The sequence below is a fragment of the Opisthocomus hoazin genome, chromosome 9, assembly GCF_030867145.1.
Source record: "Opisthocomus hoazin isolate bOpiHoa1 chromosome 9, bOpiHoa1.hap1, whole genome shotgun sequence".
Classification (NCBI taxonomy): Eukaryota; Metazoa; Chordata; class Aves; order Opisthocomiformes; family Opisthocomidae; genus Opisthocomus; species Opisthocomus hoazin.
The window spans coordinates 17,133,865-17,147,320 of NC_134422.1; the positions used below are offsets into that span (position 1 = coordinate 17,133,865).

Genomic DNA, 13,456 nt, shown 5'->3' on the forward strand with positions numbered 1-13,456 from the left:
GATATTCACAGGCACCTAGACTAGACAAGTTAGAACTTGCTTGGTTATCTCAACACTATTGCGATGATCGTGGTGCGGAGGGCACAGACTCAGTCTTCAGCTTCTGGGCAAAGAGAGAAATTGACTGAAAGTCGGGGGTCTCTTTAGCTCCTCATTCTCTGTCCCATCAAATCTTGAGCAGAGCCACTCTTCTGTGGATTGTTGCTTCTAACAGTGGTTCCAAAACAGATCAGTCTGAGGTGAACTTGATCAGTAGCAAACGGTTAACATTGTTGACATTTAAAATGTTCCCTTTGGGTGTCTGGGCTGACGTATTTTACGGGCAAGTGGAACACTTCTTGCAGTTATTGTATCAAGCTGTCTGCATTTTAATTTACATTCCGTTCATATCATGAAGATTTTCATTGCAACTGTGAGGATGAGAGACTTAATTATACATTGGAATTCAAGTGTTCAAAAAAATGACACAGCAAATTCAAAAATAAGGACAATTACGATGCAATTTATGCAGCTGCAGAATTGTGTTGTATACAGAGCCATAGAGATATATTGAGTGCGTGACTCCACTCTGAAAACTGACCAAAAATGGTATTACAGCAAACATCTCAACAATTCCAAATGAAATTTTTTCAGTGTGCAAGGAGGAAGAAGATGCTCTTTTAAATTAAGAAAACTTAGCCTAGCTTCCAAAAGCAATGCTGCCTCAGTATTGTCAAAAGAAGTGAAGGATCCGGAGGTCGTATGTATGTTTCAGGAACACATATAAGCCCACTGTCTTCAAATCCTAGTCTGAATGACACCTGAAGAACTCAGTGTTCCCTTCAAATTCTGCCAGTCATATCGACAAGACAGTGTTTAACTGAATGAAAGGTTTGGTCAGTAGGAGGTTATTGCTGGGCAAGAGCTTAAAATCTGTTGACCTCTGCATAGCTCGTATTGTAGAAAGGGTTGTAAAGCTTGGGTGTTACAAAACAAATACGGTTTTGCTTGTAAATGAAACACACAGGGGTTAGAATTTCCTCTATTATATCGCTAGGTCCAAGTTTGCATTCTTTTTGTTCAGTGGATATCGCCTGTCAACGAAAGGTATTTCTTTAGGTGTGCCATTTGATTTCTGAAACAGTATGACGGTGTTGTCCCAGAAGTTGAGTCAAGTGCTGCTAGAAGAGAGTAACTGTGTAACTCCCCGATTTCCTTAGAGGAGAATAGGATTTTGTAAGGGTGAATGCTATTGGTGGAAATATTTACTGACTGTTTCGATGTACTGGGTAGAATACATTGCCTGTCCACAGTGACTGCTGTTTATAAAGCCCTAAATTACCAGTCTTTTTAGTGCTTTCTTTTGCCTGTGCACAGCCCCATTTTTTTGTTTTGGTTACAAAACTGCTATTAATCTGTGTAAGTTGCAGAAAGATTGTTCTCTCCTTTGCCGCAAACATGTCCATATTCTTAATATTTTGCTCTTAGACCAAGTGGCACTGCTGGTTGCTTAAGAACTATGAAGAAAAATTATACATCATCTTTTGAATGTAGCCAGTGAATTGATTGGGCTGAACAGAGCCTATATCTGTAGACGGTTTGGAAAAAGAACTCTGAAGAAAGGATGAGTTCCCTCTCCATGTCCATGCTCTGTTGCCTCTTGAAGAAATTTGGAATGTTAAGTGACAAGAACCAGAATTTAAACAGAAACATCAAGCTAAATTATATCTCTGGAAGTAGTGGTAGGCATCAGGAAATGACAGAGAGGGTAGAAAGGAGTTGCTAATGCTTGCTGGAGTGGAAGATGAGGAATATCCTATATCCAGAGTTTCAACTTTTATTGCTTGCTTCCTGAAAAGCCTAAGTGAACTTCCATAGCTTTTGTGGTGGCAGACTTACAACGTCATTGTTTAAGTTGTTCCTCTAAATAGAGGGATTTGAAGCACATAAAACATTTGGGGAATGCAGTGCATTTTATTTGATAGCCAAATAAACAAATTGCTCAACAGTGGTTGTTCCGTACTGAGACAGACCTGGGGGGAAGGTTTGTGGGGATGGTGGCCTGCAGCATTGCATAGTTCATGGGATCCAGCTGCTGGGTCTGCATCTAAATACGCTGTAACGGCTCTTGTTAGACTGTGTGTAAGCAGCCATAGAGGACCAAACTTGTTTGTAAGTGGTTGGACTGTACTGTGATGTGCTTTCAAAAAGCGGAGCAGCCCGGGGACAGGAGGTAGCTCACAGAAGTCTGTAAGGGCTTTCAGCAACAAGTAATCTTACCTTTTGTTGAATGTCATGGATCTGTTGGAGGGTCATTTTGAAATCGCCACAAACTAGATGTGAACTGAACTCTAAGACACTTGTGTTGGGATTCAGTTCACGCAGGTTTAACCACCATAAAGCTAGCTAACTAGTGTCAGCTGAGTTGTACAAATCTATTCCCTAATCCATGAAAAAACAACCTTGGAAAAGTAATTGATCCTTCTTGTTTCAGAGATCCTAAGTACGTGATAGTTGTGGTTGTGTACAGTGAGTAGGTGGCTGGTATAGACTAAATGCTTATCTTTTAGATAGCTGAATCTCCCATGTCCCAAGGCTTTGAATACTATCAGGGTCCTGCAGGATTTCTAGATTTGGTAAAATATGTTTGTACAAAAGTGTGTTCCTAGATGCTGTGTGGAAGGGAACAAGGCAGGATGCTGTCTTGCAGTAAGGTCCTGTCTATTCATGCATTTGTGCCATTGCTTATCATGGAATTAATTATGTGAAAAGCCCACTTCATTACATCCGTTGACCAGTATCTTAGTGTGACCCTGTTCCTGAAAGCTGGCTGCATCTCTAGGCTGGAAATACAAGGAAATTGGGAAGAGCAAGGAGGAGCTGGTAGGTTGCTGACAACATGCATGAGTAGAATGATGAGTCTGGAAGCCAGTGGCAGCGTGGGTTGCCTCCCGGCCAGTGATGGTAGGAGTGGTTCTTCCTGGGCACAGAAGGAAGAGGAAGCAAGCTTAGAAGGGACTGTTTTGGATTAGAAATTTCATGTTAAGTCTGTTCAACTTTGTCTCCGTTTAGCACCTGAGTTTTGATGGTACTTGCCATCTCAGGTTTCAGAGGTCATCGTCTGCTCTAAAAACAGGAACAAGGGGAGGCTGTGGCCTCTCAGTCTGCTCAGCTCTTGTAGCTGCACACATAGAGACTTCAGATAAAAAAGCCTGAAAAACACATTCACGACAGGGCACTTAGGTTTTTTGCTCTGTGAGTTTAATTCAATCCCCTAATGTTGTTTTTAATATTGTTTTTTTGTATCACAAGAGCCATTACTGCAGCTTCCAGCAACATTTTTACTCTCTCTCAAAATAATTATGCCTTAAATCATTACAAGTGTTTCCAAATCAGTAGCCTTGTGTGACTGCCTCCTTTTGAAAGTATGCTCTAATATGGATTGGAATCTTAATGGCAGCATGAAAGCACATCAGTATTGATGTGTAGCATATGGTCTGGATTTTCTTTATTGGCAGCTTTTCAGCATGAATGGGGGGGGGTTGTTTACTTTGGTTTTGGTTTTTTAATTAATGTCATATCTAACAGCCAACAGGGGAGCAAATCTCTGCTGTATTCCTAGTTTACCAAGTAGTTACCTTCACATTTGTGTCTAATTCACCCACTACAGTGGGCTTGGGAAAAGTTATTCTCCCATGTAAGTGTGTGCATGCACTGGTATCTGTGTATATATATATGCACATACTCATACATCTCTACTGCTATCCCACACTTCACAGCATTGAAGAGATACCTACTTTGTTTTTAAAATTCTCAATGGAATTTCTGTAGCCTGCCTCGTTAACCTCATCTCTCTCCTCAGCTTGGCTCCCTGACTGTGTGCACTGTCTTTACACTTTGGTGAAAAAGCCTTCTCCTCTGTAGCTCCTACCATCTGTTCCAGCTTTGATGTACATCTGTTGGGCCCCTTCATTCCCTTACTCTTTTCAAAGCTAATTTGCAAATATACCTGTATTCTGTGCCTCACCTGTGCACATTTAACTTCTGTCTTTCCATTTGCTTAAACTGCTGAAAATTTCTCTTGTATGTGTGCCGAGTTTTATTGACCAAGATATATTTTCTTTGAGGGACAATAAACTGTGACAATAAGTGGAATACGTGGCTGGGGTGGGGTATATATCCCGTTGCCTAATTTTGGAATGTATAGACATCTCTCCCATGTGACTGTTTTATAACAGAACTGCATTTTAAAGCTAAAGTGGAGTTAAAAAGCTGAATGGATATATATTACTCTCTCATTCCTGTGATTTTCATAACAATTTTCATAGAACTCATTCCAGTGAGTGTGGGAACACTCATCTGCATCAGTATTATTGTTTAATATCATTATTAGTCTCATTAAACAGGTGATCATATGACTTTCAGTCCACTTGTGAGCTGGAATATTTGTCAGCAATACGAAGGTAGTTTATTTAATATGGAAGATATTTTGCGTTTGCTGTAAGATGTCAGGAATACAGCAATATATTAAAAGCACATAAACTGAAAGTTTTTCGTTGCTCAAATCGTTTCTTGCAGTGTTTGCAGCATAAGGCTTTTCACCCCGATGATCCATTGCCACCAATTGAACAGCACCTTTTAGAGATGCTGGAGATGCCCTGTGTGGTAAAAGAAAGGTGTCAGGCTCCTCTTGAAAAAGTAAAAGCACTTTTCCCCCTAAAGGAAGTTGGCAAGAAAAAAGAGGAGAAGACTGCTCAAGACATCTTCAAAGACAAGTAAGTTGGAGATGTATTATGGATTTTTTTTTTTTTGAAACTTTTTTTTACACTTCAAGTTGATTTTGCTGGATGAAGCAGGCTCAGAGTCTTTTGAACATAAGATCAATGAGTTACACTCTGAAAAAATACTGATGGGTGGAGAATATTGTGATATCACAGTGTATCTGGGGTATTTTGTGAATAGTGATGGTCTTACTATTATGGGGCAAGACACACAAGGAACTTGTCTCAGCTTCCTCATGTCTGTTGTCACAGAACCTCAGAATCCGTCAGGTTGGAAGGGACCTCAGGAGGTTTCCTGTTCAACCTGCTGCTCAAAGTAGGGATACCTGTGAAATCCAAACAGGTAACTTTGGGCTTCGTCCAGTCTGGTCTTGAAAATGTCCAGTAACAGAGACTGCACATCCTCACTGGGCAACCTGTTGCATTGCCTACTGTCTCCTGGTCAAACAGTTTGTCCTAGTGATAGTTACAAAATAGTTCAAACAAGAATAGCAGAGTGTGTAATTTAGTTTAGAATAAATGCTGTGGAGCTTTAAATTAGCTGTAAAGATGAGTCTTCCTTCTCAGCATGCTCCATTTAGGTTGTTCTGTAGCTTTCATTTTGAATTCCAAATCAAAAGAAAAGCAGCTTCATTAATATCTGCTGTGCAAATTAGTGTGGATGTCTTGAAAAGTCAAACTGTTACAGACTCTTCCTGGAACATTTATTGTCTGAACAGTTTTTAAGATAAATTTTTTTGTTGTTGTTATTACATATACTGTGTTTACTTTATTTGTGCTACAAGTATGAAGAATAAATGCTTAGTTGCTACTGCATTGATACTGTCACCCCAGCCACGAAACAATTTGCTCAAACAAAATCTGCTTCTTAAAGCTTAATTTATTTAATGCCTATAATTTAACTAGTGAGTCTCCTGGGATGTTGGAGAGTTCTTAGCTCCTTCTCCCTCCCTTTTGTCATTTTTAGCTCAGTCCTTTCAGTGCTTAGAACAACATTTTTGAGCCATTTTGAGGCCTTGCTTAGCTGAGCTGTCATATATCCTTTACCTTGGGCTGGCTAGAGCCTCCTCAGCATGTTATCTTTGGGAAGACGTGACATAGGACTGCTCATGTTGCTGCTCTGGAGTAGTGACCACATGTCTGTATACAGACTGGCAAACACCTTGCATTTATTTTGTTCATTGCTCTGTGTGCCTGTCTTGTTTTGGTGTGTCTGTGAATTCATGCTGATTAAATTCTTTTGTCCTTGCTCAGTGCCCCAGGTTCTGTGTGTGTGTATACATAAATACGTTTATATGTGTATTTTTTAAAACTGGTAGAACAAGTTTAAAAAAAAAAAAGCAAAACTTGGATTCAAACAAGCTAGGGAGAGAATTTAAACAAAAAACAGTGACCCATTACTGGTAGTTGCTTAAAAACAGATTGCCTCAAAGGCATCGATTTGACAAGCAAGAAGGAAAGCTGTTTTGTTTAAAACTCGTTTCTTTAGAGGGGTGATGAAAGCAGCTATAAAAATATTTGAGATAGAAATTGGTGTAGGGCATTGAAATGATTAAAAAGAAAAATCTATGAGGGAGGCAAAAGGATACAGACTCAACAATGAAAAGAAGAATGAATGGTAATAGGGTTAAGAAGTATGAAAAAACCTGGTATTGCTGTAGTAGTGAATGGAAACTGTTAATTTTTTGGTTTTGTTCTGGGGGGAAAAGCTGAGTGATATAATTAAATCACTTGGTAAAGGACATCACTGCAACAATAACTAAGGAAAACGTTAAAGAGCAGGTAACATTCAACTTATCAAAACTATCAGATCTAGATAATTTGCACTAAAGTGTTTCGAAAATGTTGACTAGAAGCTCTTGACCATTAATTTTGTTTTCTAAAACTGATTAGTGTCTCTTATCATCATATTGACCTGATTAATCTCTGCTTAATTTTTAAGGTCTAATGGGATTAAGGCAGCATAAATGTAGGCATGATATCTTAATACAGATTTTAATATTCAGCATTTGTTTGTTTCACTTTTGGTAAGCTCTGTGTAGTTTGAAAAATCCAGTAAAACAGAAAGCAATTTACTTTTTCCTTCTTAGGTTGGCTTTGGAGAGTCTGTTACCTCATCTAGTTTTGCAGTATGTGAGAGGCTTCTATGTAAATGTAGAAGTGCGTGTTTTAAAATAATCTTGTATTTTATTGATTTTTCTCAAATAGTAGTTGCATGTTTTACAGTCTAAAAATACTGCTAATCAGTGCATTACCAGTGACAGATTCTAAATGTCAGATCCTTGGCTGGTATAAATGGATATGGATTCATTAGTTTCTGCTGTACTGCACTGATTAAGGACAGCTATAGATTTGGTCCTAGGCAGTTAAATGCAGCAGCATCGTTTATGTTCTCCTCCTTCATCCAATCCCAAAGCATTTTGAATTGGTAAAAATAATTCAGGAAAAAAAGATTTCAAGACACTGCAATTGAGTGGAAAACACCTTTGGAGAAAAGTATTCTAAAAGAGAATTTTCATTGTTCTTTGCACCTTTCTTCAAACCGCATCAATACACAAGAATCTTGGTTCAGGTAGAAGTTCTAACTAAACTCAGTGGTGTTAGATAAGTATCACTTTCTCCATTTTACAGACACAGGCATATCGGCTGTCCAAAACAATCAGGCAGCTTGTTCAAGGTCAGCCAGAAAGTCAGCAGAGTTGAGAAGGAAGCAAGGTGTCCTATCCTTGTCCTGAGGCATAACCAAAGTCATCATTTCTCTGAGAGCGAGAAGTAAGGTTATGTAGGGTGACAGGAGTTGCTGAAGAGAAGGGATTTCATTTCAGTAGTGACAAAATTAAGTAAAGGACAGAGAAGACTGGTGAAATAAAGTGGGAAAGACACTGATGGTAAAATAGAGGAGGAGTGTGCTATAGAAAGTAAAAAGGAAGACTGTGCAAGTTCTTTGTGATAGTTGATTGCTCCTGTAATGTGCAATGCAGTTTTTAAAATCAGTTCTAAGCTTGTAGAATGCAAATGGCACCTAGTCCAGGATCTCTGGCTTTGTCTCTACATCATCAAGCACTGCAGTAGTATAATTTTCAAAGGAAGAAGTTTTTCTTGTTTTAGGATTTCTTGAACACAAATACTGCCATTTAAATCAGTGAGTAGCTTTCAGTCATTCTTAAACTGAAATCAGTTCCTCTGTGTAAGTAGCCTGTCACATTAAGTGACACAGAACATAGAGTCTGATTTTCTTCCCCTTTTGTGATTAGCTGGATTTTCTTCTCTTGCCAAGATGTGCTTTAAAGTTTTTGGCACGTTAGATGTTACAGTTAAGTTCTGGGTTTGAATGTACACCTTAGTATATGTTACCTGTGAGGGCAAAGCTAGAAAGTAGCCTAAAATCATAATTGGGTTTTTAAAAAGAGTCTTTTGAAAGCATTTTGAGACATGCCTTAAAATGTCTTAAGAGAGTTCTTACATACTTAATTGGTGTTTGTCTAGCAGGTTTGGACTGCTGTACATGGAAGTTTTTAAAGCTCTCATGTGCTGATGAAGGATAACGGTCATTAGACACAAAAGTCACTGTGTAAACAGATTTGTAGTAGCTATCAATTCTAAGACAGGAACTAACGGGTCATTTTTGAAGAGTAAATGAATTTTGTACTTAAATGTTAAGTTTCATTGTCATTTCATGTTAAGGTCTGGTGAGAATACCAAAGGTCATGTAATATACTGTAAATTATCAAGGTTGACTCAATGTACAGGTTCCAAATAAAGTGACTGGAGATACTATTGAGAAAGGTGGAGAAGATGTGTATGAGTAAATTCACTCCTGAAATAAGCATGAATAATCTCGCACCTTCAACAGGCGGTGCCTTTTCTTTATGCTAAGATAAAGCTTGATCTCTGTTTCTACTGTCTACTTTGTGCAGCCTGTGGGGAAGAACGAGGCATGGTTTAGTGTTAATTTGGGAACAGTTGTATAATGAAGTTTTGTCCAGTGTTTGGTGTGTATTTCATTAATTTACTGACTCCCTGCTTAGTAGACAGGACAGTTTAAGGGTTTATATTCATTTTTGTCCTTCTCATTTGCAGCAGTGAAGAAGGACCCAACTCTAAGAAACCAAAAATTGAAGATGAGGAAGGCAGCTTTAGCATCATAAAACTTGCTGAAGGCAATGTCACCTCTGTAAGCATATTTTTACAAATCTGATTATTAAAGGAGATTAATTCTCTATTATAGTGAATATAAAGAATTCCTGAGGAGTGTTTCTTGCTGAAACATGACTGAAACATTATCTACTTGTAGATTTGAGACTCTCCGCTAGAGATTGTAAAGACAACTTCCTCTGTCCTTAGGTGTATGATGGCATGAGTTTCCATCGGTCTTGGATATTTTAGGACAAAATTCTCCCCGTGGTGTCTAGAACTCTAAAGGGCAAGTCTGAGGATCTGAAGAAAATAGAATCTCAGATTTGGGGTTCAGTGGTTGAATTTTGTTCTCGCTGTCTTTCATATCATCTGCAACATAGAAGTTGCCTCTGTAATATTTTAGCAAAGGTATTGCTGTGATTTTAGAGACTGTTCTGTGGATTAGTTGGGGTTCTAAATCACAAATTTGGCTTCATCTTGCTGATAGGTTAAATGTCTAACTTAATTCCAGATATTGTGTACATGGGTAGATGAAGCCTGTATCATAACTCCGCACTTTATTTGATTTTTCAAATTACAGAAAAAAAGGTGATTTAATATTAATTGACATAACTTCACTTACTTTAAAACTAAGGTTGGCTTTTAAAATTCATGATTGAGATTTTTAAAAATATTTAAAATCTAAAAAGATTTAAATATTTTATACACCTAAAATACTTGCTTGTTTTTTCCTGAAAAGTGGTATTGCCAGATTTAAAAGAAATGCAGAGACCAAACAAGGTTATTGAAAGATTGAAGAATTATTTTGACAGCAAAACATAAAATTTTCAAATAAACTTAGGAGAATTCTGATTCCTGAAAGGAAATGTTAAGCAGTGTAATTTTTTTTTCCTAAAGTTATTGCATCCATTTTTCAGTAGATCTTTGTTTATATTTGACCAGTTTTAGTTCCTTTGTAAGGTTTCTGCACTTGTATGTCTATTTAGAGCTTCAGCTTTAAGATGTCAGACTGGGCCAGAAAGGGTAGATGAGTTGAATGCAAGCTTTTAATTTTGAGCTTCCAGTTGGAGTGGCAAACCAGTGATTCTGCATCCACGTGCCTGGGAGCTTCCCATTCCTCATTAAGCATCTGTCAGGATTAGCGAGAGGTCAGTGCTGCAGAAAGTCTCAGAGCTGAACTAGCAGATAGCCTGAATGACTGTGCTTCTGATGTCTAAACCCCAGACAATGTGGTTGTCTGATTAGAGTGCAGCATGGTGAGTGTAAGTTCATCTTGCTTATGTCATAACTACCCTTTGCTAGGAGTTCTATGCATTAACACACATTGTAAGACTTGGATTTTATGAATCCACATGCAGAGAATTGCAGAGCTTCTGTTTCCATATTAAAATAAAGAGAATTTTAAAGATTCTTGTTGCCTCGCAAGAATAAAGAGATGGATATTGGCAGACAATTATAATATTTTTGGACCTTTTGTAGGTTGGCAGTGTTAACCCAGCAGAAGATTTCCGAATTCTGGTGAGGCAGAAAAATGCGGACTTCAAAGACGGTAAATGACTTTATCGTATTTATATTTAGTAGCATCTTCAGGGTTCAGTAAATGCAATCCATTTGTCTAAACATAAGTTTCTAGTGCTATGTGAGGTGTTTTGGAGTTTACTGCTTAGCTTCTGATGCCACTCAGTGAAGAAAGGTGTCACTCGTAATTCCCATGTCAATATTTGCCTTCCCCGTTTGAAACTCTCAGTACCGATGTTTGTGTAAGATGGCACTAGCCAGCTGCACTGCGGCATCTGAGCAACTCTTCAGGTGTTTCTCACAGAAGATTCCTTGGTACTGCCCTCCTGCCTTGTTCAAACTGGGTATTGGCTTCTCATCTGGCTTCATGGGATCTTTCTGGCTTGAAGTGGAGTGCTGTTGGCTGTGCACGGTGTGAGAAACCCATGTTCTGCTGTCTGCTCATTCTGTTCTATGAAGAAATAAGGATCCGGTGCCGGAGATTTGAATCTTCACATGCAAAGGCCATTTCTTACTGTTGTGAGCAAAAGAAAGCACAGGTGAATTTATGGTATAATAAGCAGTAGTATGAGACTCTTTAAGATGAAAGCAGGATCTGTGTGCACCAAATCTAGTCTCAGCGTACAGCAGGACAGAATTTTCATGCAGAGGTGAGGAAGAATGTAACGCACAGGTCAGCCACTGTCTTGCATGGCCTAAGTCTGAAAATGCAAAGGAATTATCATTTGTTTGTATGGTATTTCCCTGCTGGAATAGCTCTACAGACATATATAATCCAAAGGTATCCTAAAAAGAATTCGGAAGATGTTTGGGGTCTTTTTTTCTTTTAAAGAATGATTTGAAGGTTTTTGGCAAATTAAACCTCATCTGCCGAACAGCCACTATTGTAGCATTTCTTTTCAAAGAAGAATATTTGCAGAGGTGCTGAAGTGAGGTTCTAGGTATTACAACAAGGCCTTTACTGCTTTTAGACATAGTTTGAGGAGGGTGTTGAATAGTATATTGATTTGTGGTACAGTCTGTTAAGCCTGCATTGCTATTTCTCTCCAGAATTTCCAGAGCTATAAGCCAGCTAGCCAGCTTTTTACATGGATTTTGCATTAGATCCAGAAGAAATTGTTTGTTGAGAAAAGATTTGGAATTGTGTTCTCAAATCTCAGGTATATTAAGATGCAGTAAAAAAGCATTGTACAATATATTAGAATACAGAAATTGTGAAACAGTTGACTACTTTATGGTAATTAATTTTATCATGTAGGAAAGCTTTAAGGCAGAAATAAGTATAGTGATTACCCTTGCGGATTGTTTAAGCAAAGAGTGCTTAAATATGTTGACTTGGTAGCTGTGCTGGAGATAACTAGGGTACACATTTGGATGGTGTCTGAAATTTTGAGCAATCTGAACCTCCCTTGATGCAACTTGAGGCCATTTCCTCTTGTCCTATCGCTAGTTACTTGGGAGAAGAGACCAACACCTGCTTCACTACAACCTCCTTTCAGGTAGTTGTAGAGAGCGATAAGGTCTCTCTCAGCCTCCTCCAGACTAAACAGCCCCAGCTCCCTCAGCTGCTCCTCAGAAGGCTTGTTCTCTAGACCCTTCACCAGCTTTGTTGCCCTTCTCTGGATACACTCCAGCAACTCAGTGTCCTTCTTGTAGCAAGGGGCCCAAAACTGCACGCAGTACTCGAGGTGCAGCCTCACCAGTGCCGAGTACAGGGGCACGATCACCTCCCTACTCCTGCTGGCCACACTATTCCTGATACAAGCCAGGATGCCGTTGGCCTTCTTGGCCACCCGGGCACACTGCTGGCTCATGTTCAGCTGCCTGTCAACCAACACCCCCAGGTCCTTTTCCGCTGGGCAGCTTTCCAGCCACTCTTCCCCAAGCTTGTAGCATTGCCTGGGTTTGTTGTGACCCAAGTGCAGGACCCAGCACTTGACCTTGTTGAACCTCATACAGTTGTCCTCGGCCCATCGATTGAGCCTGTCCAGATCCCTCTGCAGAGCCTTCCTACCCTCGAGCAGATTGACACTCCCACTCAGCTTGGTGTCGTTTGCAAACTTACTGAGGGAGCACTCAATCCCCTCATCCAGATCATTGATAAAGATGTTAAACAAGACTGGCCCCAGTACTGAGCCCTGGAGGCCAGCACTTGTGACCGGCTGCCAGCTGGATTTAACTCTGTTCACCACCACTCTTTGGGCTTGGCCATTCAGCCAGTTCTTTATCCAGTGAAGAGTACACCAGTCCAAACCACAGGCAGCTAGTTTCTCCAGGATGATGCTGTGGGGAACAGTGTCAAAGGCCTTACTATAGTTGTGTGATCTGCTCTGTAATTATAAAGTGTAGTTAGACAGAATGTAGTGCAGTCACCCATTTAAAGGAGAGATAGACGCCACTATAAATAAAAACATGTTCTGAATATAATTTTTTTTGCTTCTGCATAATCCTTTTTCTGCTTTAGAGCCTTTTAGGTAGCTTAATACATAAAACATTACAGGCAGGTTTTTAATGGCTTGCTGTATTGCATTCTGGTTATGTAAATAGTAAATTCTGCCTTAAAATTATTCAGTGGTTCTAAGGGGTATTTTTTAGTATAATATGGCGTCATATTTAGTGATGAAACTTTTTTTTCCCTCTGTTAGAACATGTGAAATGTAAAATGCCTTTGCGGGAAAGGATAATCTGTAGCATTCAAATAGTTTATTGGAAAAAAACCTCAAAACAATTGCATTATAGGTAGTATAATGGGGATGCGGACAGGAGAACTATTAGGTTCCATCCTGTTTTTGCTTCTTTCTTCTTCTACACTCTAGTGTAGTCTTCCAAACTGAATAGCACCTACGTTCTCTTTTTAAAAAAGACAGCAATTCTTTCTTCCTCCCGTCCCCACAAAACAGCAATTTTCCCATTCCCCTCCATAGGGAGGAGAAAGGGCTTTCAACTGTTTGCCTGGGGGTGGATTTTTTTTTTGTAGATATAGAAGCTGTAGCAATAGGAAGAGTTGTACTTTAAATATAGATGATACAGTGGCTTTTTAA

General features: G+C 39.2%; 1 protein-coding gene across 3 annotated transcripts in view; it reads left to right on the forward strand.

Annotated features, from left to right (window-relative positions):
* The window catches only part of XRCC5 (X-ray repair cross complementing 5), a 57,690-nt gene that overhangs the window by 26,611 nt on the left and 17,623 nt on the right, over positions 1-13,456 (forward strand). For all 3 annotated transcript variants that reach the window (XM_075430333.1, XM_075430336.1, XM_075430334.1), the window contains 3 exons: positions 4,558-4,754; positions 8,841-8,934; positions 10,377-10,446. In XM_075430333.1, the coding sequence (XP_075286448.1) occupies positions 4,558-4,754; positions 8,841-8,934; positions 10,377-10,446 (361 nt within the window). The remainder of the gene's footprint in view (positions 1-4,557; positions 4,755-8,840; positions 8,935-10,376; positions 10,447-13,456) is intronic.